At 34.1% G+C, this 9493-nt stretch overlaps 1 protein-coding gene across 1 annotated transcript in view; it reads right to left on the bottom strand.

The window, feature by feature from the left end:
• Positions 1-3122: 3122 nt before the first annotated feature.
• Positions 3123-9493, bottom strand: part of UAP1 (UDP-N-acetylglucosamine pyrophosphorylase 1) — a 43644-nt gene continuing 37273 nt past the window's right edge. The window contains 4 exon segments of the mRNA XM_079137144.1: positions 3123-4539; positions 5595-5661; positions 9306-9346; positions 9348-9357. Of these exon segments, the coding sequence (XP_078993270.1) occupies positions 4447-4539; positions 5595-5661; positions 9306-9346; positions 9348-9357 (211 nt within the window). The 3' untranslated portion in view covers positions 3123-4446.

The raw sequence follows: 9493 nt of genomic DNA, 5'->3' as shown, positions 1-9493 counted from the left end.
CCATGGATTCATTTTGCCAGTTCTTGGTCATTATATATTTGGAATAATATAATGTGTACTCTTTGGGGTCTGGCTTCTTCCACCCAATATTACTGCTAGGTGAAATATTTAATTTTTTAAGAAATTTCCAAACTGCCTTCCAAAGTGGCTGTATTGTTTTTGTATTGGCATCAGCAAATTTTGAGAGTGTCATATCCTTGCCAATTTTCAGTATGGTCAATCTTTTAAATTCTACACATTCTAATAGATGTGTCATGTTATCTCAACATCATGGTTTTGTTTCCCTAAAGATGTTCAGTGTCTCTGCATGTGCTCATTTGCTATCAGTTTATGTTCTTTATTGAAATCCCTATTTAAATCATTTGTCTATGTTTAAAGTTAACTTTTTCTTAATATTGGGTTTCAAGGGTTCTTTATGTATTCTAGATGCAAGTCCTTTATCAGATATGTCATTAGTAAATAATTTCTAACAATCTATGACTTGTTTTCCATTAAGTGTCTGGCAAGCAACACAGTCTAAGTTTTGATAAAATTCTATATGTCTTTTTTTTTTTTTTCTTTTTTGAACAGTACTTTTGGTGGTATAGCTAAAAATGCTTAGTCTAACCACAAGTCACTGAGACTTTCTCTTTCTTCTAGAAGTTTTATAGTTTTTTTTAATGACAATTATCAAAACTTTAATATCTATTTCAACACACACAATCACAATACTCAAAAGGTGACATTAGGAATAAACATATTCTGAACATAATTATTCCCTCCCTTTTACATTTGGGTCTATGATCCAATTCAAGTTAATTTTTATATATGGTGCAAGGTATATAAAAAAAGCTTGCTTTTTTTGCTCATAATAAATATCTAATTGTTGCACCATCATTTGTTGAAAAGACAGCTTTCTTCCACTGAAATGCCTCCATACCTTTTCTGACAATCGATTGATAATGTAGGTGTGGGTCTGTTTCTAGACTCTGCCCTGTTTATATATCTAGCTACCTTGTCATCATTATCACACTGTCTTAATCACCAAAATTTTAAAAGTCTCAAAGTCAGATGTTATAAATCTCTCAATTTTGGTGTTTTTTTTTCAAATTTACATTTGTATATGCATTTTAGAATCTTCTTGTTAATGTCTGTGATAAAGTCTTCTGGGATATTGATTGAAATTAACTAGAATATATAAAGCAATTTGGGGAGAACTGACATCTTAACAACATTGAATATTCCCATTAGCTTCTGTAATTTCACTCCACAATGTTTTGTAGTTTTCAGGAAATAGGTTTATCACATATTGGTCAGATTTATCTATAAGAACTTCATGTTTTAACATTATAAAAATTCCAATGCCTTGATCTTTGTTGAAAGGATACAGAAATAATTATTTTGTTATTTTGATCTCATATCCCATAACCTTCCAAAAATTATTAGTTCTAATAATTTTTATGTAGATACTATATTAGACAAGTTTAACTTCCTTTCCAATATGGATACCTTTTATATATTTTTCTTGCCTTACTGCACTGGGTAGAACTTCTATGCAACACTTGATAGGAGTGACAAATGAAAATACTGCCTGCCTTGTCCCTGATTTTAGGGGCAAAACATTCTTTCATCACAAAGTGTGAGATTAACTGTAGGTTTTGTGCCAGGTGCAATGATGTGTGCCTGTAATCTCAGCAACTGGGAAGCTGAGGCAGGAGGATAACAAGTTCAAGATCAGCCTGGAAAACTTAGTAAGATCCTGTCTTAAAATAAAAAGGGCTGGTGATATAGATCTGCCAAAGAAAAGAAAGTATGTTTTGAATACATGACCTTTGTTTATCACATTTATCCCTTCTATCCCTACTGAGGATTTTTCCCAGCAAGGGATGTTGATTTTGTAAAGTGCATTTTTTTTTTGCATCTATAATTTATTTTTTTTTAGTTTGTCAATATGCTGAATTGTTTTAAAATGGAAAAAACACAATGTTTCTCCTTTCAAGAAAAGTCAACTTATCCTGCCCTGGAACACTGATATTCCTGGTTCAGACTCAGAATGGGACTTAATACCACTGTCTCCCCTAGTTCTCCTGGCTTCGGCTTTGGACTAGAACTACAGCACTGACTCCTGGGTCTTCAACTTGCAGACAGAAAATCATGGAACTTAAGTCTCCATAACTACATGAACCAATTCCTCATAATAAATCTTTCTATATCAAATCTATCTATCTATTATTTATCATTCATCTAATGAATCTATTTCCTATTGGTTGTTTCTCTGGAGAGCCATAATACAATGGAGTTTGCTGTTGTTGTGTTTTCTTTTGAAAGGGTTGAATTTGCAGTCCTTCTGCCTCAGTTCAAGTCACTGACATTACAGGCATGCACCATTGCCTGTCTCTACAGTGGAATTCTTAAGGGAGTTCTGCTACCAAACTCCAGTTTGAAAAAGCACCTTTTACAAGGTGCTTAACTCTTATTGATTTTAACTCCTTACATCTTTGTACTAAATTTTCTTTCCATAACTTCCCATTGTGTTAATTTTCTCTTTAGCTAGAATGCAAACTTAGTAAGGAGTTGACTATGTATTATACTTTTTATCCTCTGATGGTGCTGGACATAGGGGAAGTACTCAGATCATATTGGTTGCATCCATTTATTCATCACTTTCCATTATGTTCTTTCTAAATTGGGGCAAAAGAGGGGAACAGATTGAAAACATCACTCTCGACAGTAGAAAAACGGATTTCAAAGCCAACAGAATGGTCTGTATTTTAGACACTTAGATTATGCATGATTTTTCCTTGCCTCTTTTTTCCTGGATGACTAAAATCCAACTGTACAATGGTACATTCTCAAGAGCAAATGTTAGAATAATACAGTAGAGCCAGACATCAAATCACATTTCACTAAACCCCTCCAAAACTTCTGGAACAGGAGTAGGAATTTAAAAATACGGTATTCTGTTCATCTTCCAGTAGATGTCACTGAATACACCATTGGCTTAGATGTTCATTTGTAGTATCAGTAAAATTAACACATAGCATGTGTGATCTGACCAGCCTCAAAACGACTATTACTTCTCATATAATGCAGGCATTAGTACAAGAACAATAAAAAAAGATTTAAATACTATGGTGGGGGGGTTGTTTGTTTTGTTTTGTTTTTTGGCAGTACTGGGTGCTTTACCACTGAGCAACATCCCCAGTCCCCCACCATTTTAAATCTTATTTGGAGACAGGATCTGGCTTAAGTTGCCCAGGCTGGCCTTGAACTTCCAATTCTTCCACCTCAGCCTCTGAAGTTGCTAGGTTTTCAGTCATGTATCTAGATGTTAATTTTTATGCTTTTGGTCAATTCACAAATGTTATATAAAATACACATATAAACTTCAATAGTTTTACGCAAACTGCATTTTAGACATATAAAACCCTCACTAATGACCAGTGATCTCTGGTCTATAGTTAAAAAAATCACCTTTGTTTATTATTATTTTTTTTTTCCAAATTCTCTAGCTGGAGAAAAACAGAAACAGTAGTGATTAATTTGCCTGAGGAAATCCAGAAACTATCTTTTGAATTTCATAAGTGCTGCAAAATATTTTGGCAAAATAAGAGTAAACAAATTATTTAGAACAAGGTCTCTCAACCTTGACACTTGACATTGGCCCAGATAACTTTTTATTGTTGAAGGCTATCCTGTCCCTTTTGTGATGTTCAGCAACATCCCTGGTCTCTACTCGTTAGATGCCAGTAGTATCATCCCATCCTCCCAGCTAAGTGCCCCCTTGGAATAGAAGGGATTATCTCTGGTTGAGAGCTATTATAAAGTGATAGAAGACAAAGTCCAAAGTTAGATGTTCACTGAAAAAAGTTCTATGAACCCACAATGTCAGAGAAGCAATTTGCTTTAATACATTATCTCAAAGTTTCTCCCAAGTTTCATGTTTTCCTGAAAAAATAATTTCCTCAGGGTACAAATAACACTTCAGAAATGAGAAGATAAGTTTATTTTACTGTCCAATTATTTTCTTAAAAAAGTTTAAAGCTTGATAAAATAAAACAAACTTTTAGTACCATAAAAACCTTCTGACATGTACATGACATATTATTACTATGTACAACTTTGAAAACAAATGCTTTCAATTCCAAGTAAAGTGATGTTGAACATCTTGACTATAGGTAAGCTATAGGACATTTTCTGGATGGTCAATGTTTTCCTTGGCTGGAAGAAAATCATATAATTGAAATATATAAATAAGACCTTCAGTCAGTTGAGAATAATAAAAGCACTATCTGAAATTCAGTCATCTGGACCTTGGGAAGTTTATAGTAGTTTCAACAGTTCAACAAGCAAAATGAAATCCTGTGAATGTTCACAATGCAGTCTTCCAGGAGAGGTCCTGTAGGTTCACAGTTGGTCTATCAAAAATAAAAGCTACTTCTATTGTAGTAGAACTTGGTAGATGGTTCATATACCATTTTTCACCAGCTCATGGACTCCATTCTCATCAATGATCAAAGGTGCATGGAATTCTTTATCTGCCACATAACTTTCTATTCCCTGGAAGGATTGAAATTAAATATAGTTAGAAAATTGGTGGATGCTTGTCATGCACTGCTGGACTTAGTGGTTATAATGCCCAAAAGTTAGGTTCAGATGAAGAATTTTAAAGTGAAAAATTAAAATTAAATTAAAGTGAAAAATATGTTTAATGTACTTTTTAAATTAGACTTAATGATTGACTTATGGAAGCATAAAACAACAAACAAAAGAAAGTTACTCTGATTATAATAATTTCTTTTTTCTTTTCATTTCTAGCAGTGCTGAAACTGAACTCAGGGCCTTGACTATGCTAAGCAAATGATTATAATACAATTTCTAAAGTTAATATGATCTTCATTTTTCCCATAATCATCACTCAATAAAGTTAACTTTCTTAGTAAGATGGCTATCTCTAAGGAATACTGACAAGTATCTCTAGGAAAAAAATATTACATAATTGGGACAGCAGGGACCTCTCAGGAGGTTTTAAAAGTGACATTACTAAGTATGTAAACAAAACAGACACTATGAAAGAAAGTGTACGTTGCATTAAAAAGAGCCAAATAATTTATCAAAAAATGTTGATTATATATTTAAAACAAATTTTAATGGATAGATAACTCATTCAGTTATGGGACAGATACAAAGACATAACAGGAATTCTCCAAGAATTAAAAATCAAAGCAGCTTCTCAGTTCACTACTATAAAGAGGTCTTCAGGGCAGGACGACAAGAAAAAGCTCCATTTTCTCAAAGGGTAACGCTATTTAAACATAATACAATACCAGAATCTGTGGGGTTTTTTTTGTTGTTGTTGTTTGTTTATTTTTAAGTTTTATTCTTAACTGACAAATACTTATATGTATTTATGGGGTACAATATGCTGTTTCAATCTATATATACAATGCAGAATGATCAAATCAGGCTAATTAGTGTACCCCTCTCCTCAAATACTTATTGCTTTTTTTATGGTGAGAACATTTAAAAGTCCACTCTTCAAGCTGTTTGGAAATATACAATACTCTTTAAAAGAACAGGAAGAAAAAAAAAAAAAAAAAGGAAAACAAACTTACTTCTCCAGCGTAGGAGATAAGAGGAGAGATTTCACACTGGATTGGTACATCATTGGCATCCTTCAAGCTAAGAAAAATAAATCCCAAATATGTGTTGAAGATTTTGCTTCCGATTTTACTAGCCAGAGTGAAAATGCAGACCATAACTTCCCTCTGAGAAGCTTGCAGTAACAAAATTCTGCTAGTTGAACAAATGGAATAGATCCTACTCTGAAGATCACTAAATTCCCTGAGAATTAAGTTAATATAAAATTCCCATGGTCAAAATGATACTATTTGGGACAAGAGCCAATAATTTGCTAACTCTTTAAAGTATTTCATCAATATTTATACACTATTCCCTTCTATACATCTCATTTTTTACTATTCCCAAGTTTTATAAAGTTGATTAAAAAAGAGCCTATTAATTGAGTACATACTATGTGCCAAGCCCCCACTGCTGGATGCCTTGAAACCTTTGCATTACCTTTTAATCCTCATCATAATCTTCCAAGTCAGGTACTAATGTTGACTAACATTCTAGAACCACACTGTCCAATACAGTATCCAATGGCCATATCTGCTACATTAAAATTTTAAAAACTGAAAATATTAAATTCACTTTCTCAATCATAATAATCACATTTTAAGTGCTCAGCAGTTATGAGTGACTAATGACTACCAAACTGGACAGGAGAGATATAGAACATTTCCCTCACTGCAGAGTTCCAATTAGACAGAACAGTTCTAGAGCTCATTTAAATTATTTCCCAGTACTTGCTCTTTTGTACAATCCAAGTATCCTAGGTTAGCTGAGTTAGTTTATTCATTACATTTTATTTTTAAGGCATAGACAATTTATTTATGAAGGCAGATAGGCATTTAAGGGAGAGTGTGGTCTATCTCAAGAGAGAGAAGCCTATTCATTACATTTTGAAGTACTTCTGTTAACAAAAGTCCCTTTTAAAAGTGCTAAGGCAGAACACACTCAAGCAAAAAGCAAGGCCAGAGTCACCATTTGTGTAATTCTCAGTCGCAATGTAATATTTATAGTCATTTGTAATTCTTAATTTCTGGATTATCTAACATAAACAATAGTGTTTTCAATACATTTACAGTCAGTAGACAGCTGCATTATTTGCTACTTCAAAAATCTTAGAAATAGGACAGAACACACACAAAAATCCATTCCTGTATAGCCTCAAACCATAGCTCTTCTCTCCCTAGTTTGAAGTCTCAGACTTTGGGGGAGTCAACAACAGGCCAATCTTTCTCCAAATATAATTCTATATTTTATTCCAATTTACTTAATCTGGCTACTTTCCACTTGACCCAGGAGAGTCATATTCCCTTTGGATCCTTCCAAGTCATTTTCAACTATGAACCATTTGACTATAAAAATTATATTTTTCCTCCAAGATTTAGCTCTTGCCCCAACTTCCCCTAGACCACTATATTTCATAATGATTGCTCCCATTCATTTATTAATAAAAAAATTTATTAAGCACCTGTTAAGTCCCTGCCTCCAAGAATAAGTACTGTTTATACCACAGTTAACACATAATCACATAGTGCCCAATAATGCCCCTTAGTTTTTATGAATGTGCATTGTAATTTTTATGAATTGCATCTTGAACTCCCTTCAAGAGAGCCTACTGGCTCTCTTGTGTAGATACTTCAGCACCTAGGTTACTAAGAATATCTATAAGTAGGTTTGTGAGCAGACCTACCAGTGAACCATGAAAGTAGATGGACAACAGCCTAAAGCAGAGAAAAGAGGAGGCCCAGACTTTACATCTCTCCAGATATATGCCAGATTCTATCAAAAGAGGTGTACACCAGACTCTGGATGGCTTGGAGGCATACTAACCAAATGGGAAAAATGAGGGCCCATCCCACTGATAAAAACTTTATATATATATATATTAAATATACATATTTGCATATCTATATATGTAAACATAGCTGATAGACAGACCAGACCAGTGCCTGTCTCATCTAATCCCTGGCAAAATTGCAGTATACCAAGATCAGAATGTGGCTTTGAACCCAGGGAGCACATTATAGCTAGACTGAATACATAACCTCCTTTCTCCCTCACCACAATGACACTCCAAGACACTAAGAAAGTCAACTTTTGTAAAACAAGGTTGATGCCCTAAAGGAGGGAAGATAGAAGCTACCATCAACTAATGTTGCATATGAGTTTAAGGGCAAATTAGCCCAATAAAACTAATGGCCCCTAATTCTTTGGTCAAGCATCCCTTTGTAGCTAACATTGTTCAGTAAATGTTGAAGTAAAATATAAATGCATTCTTGTCAAAACTCAGCATCCTATTTCCATTCTTTCAGAATACTCCAAACTGTTTCTTCTTTCTTTTATCCAAGATGTTTCCGTTTTGTCTTTACTTTCAAGTTATCTTTTTCAAATCTCTAACAGGCGTCTTTGGTGCTGAGGATTTTAACAGGAACTATTTCTCAGTCTGTGATGTCATTGGAGCCAAATTTTCAGTTAATGATTATACAATGGCTAAAATTAATGGGGGGGGGAGGGGAGAAGTATTAAATAAAACAATCCAAATAAAAATTAAATAATGTTTAAGACTTATATTTTGACTAAGCTGAATGTTGTTTTCAGCTGCATAAGAAACTACCTTACTTAAGCTATGGTTCAATGAAGAAAGAAATTCAGGATCAATGTTATATTCTTATATCATAAAATCAGCTTTGCTTCTACATATTAAAAATGATGATAAAACAGAAAATGACAAAGGCTACACGTTCCAGTTTCATGGTATAGTTATCTGCGGCTCCTAGAAGAAACTACCAGATCTTGGGAGTCTACTCCCCTGTCTACAACCATATCCCAGAGACACTGACACTTGGTAGGAACTCGTCTCTATGGGGCAAAGATGAGCGGTATGACAAGAAAATGTAAGTGAGTGGAAGTGTCCATCAGTGCTTGCACTGTTTCTGAGATACTTTCACCTTCAAATCCTTTGTCCTCTATATATTTCCAAAATCATCTTAAAATTGAAAATTTCAAAACTAAACCTAAAAAACTTTGAAAGTGTAGCAAGAATATCATGTTGTCTTTTTAACTATAAAGATAATGGCTTTTAAAAAAACTTTGACAGTATCCAGATAAGAGGATATGTAGCACTTCTAGCTAAAAATGACCTGTCCTAACAAAAAAAGATAGAAACTGACCAAAATTAAAACACAATTACCAAAAAAAGAGAGCTGTTTATATGAGAATAAATCAACAAAACAGCTTTTTCCATATTAAGAGCCATCAAATATGTAGGAGCAATTACAGTCTTTATATTGACAGCATATATCCATTCAGTAAGATACAGTTTCAGAACACTTTATTTATCTAACTTATGCTTGTGCTAAAAGGCACAAGCTGGAATACAAATTTGTTCCCTTTGGTCCTGTAACCTGCTCTGGGTCTTACCTAACACGTTTAAAAACTGTTCTATGGACTCAAATTACCCATGGTCAGATTCTTTAGTAAAGCATGCTCCCCCATTTCCAGCATGCACTGAGATTCTGAGTTAGTGTCATCCAGACAGATACCTGCCACCATGTAAGCAGTGCACCCCCACCAAAGCTTCAGTCATCCTCCCTCCGACCCCCAAAAGGCAGAGCACTAAACTACAATGCCAGTTAGTATGGAGGGAAGCACAGCCCCATCACCATGCACTGCAGGCAGGCTGGTATATTTACTTGTGATTGACATCAGCTGTGATGGTCCTCTGACTTCCATTTTGTAGCACTGCTATGTAGGAATAAATAAGTATTAATGGGAATGGAAAGAAATCAACCAATAACAATGAGTGGAGTTGCAAAGTATATTTGGAACCAAATGGCAAATATATTTATGGTAATCATGAATTTAGCATAAGAGGTCCTGA

The sequence above is a fragment of the Sciurus vulgaris genome (genome assembly GCF_902686455.1).
Source record: "Sciurus vulgaris genome assembly, chromosome: 1".
Lineage (NCBI taxonomy): Eukaryota > Metazoa > Chordata > Mammalia > Rodentia > Sciuridae > Sciurus > Sciurus vulgaris.
Note: the sequence above shows the minus strand (reverse complement) of the source record. Positions and strands in the feature narration are given on the sequence as shown.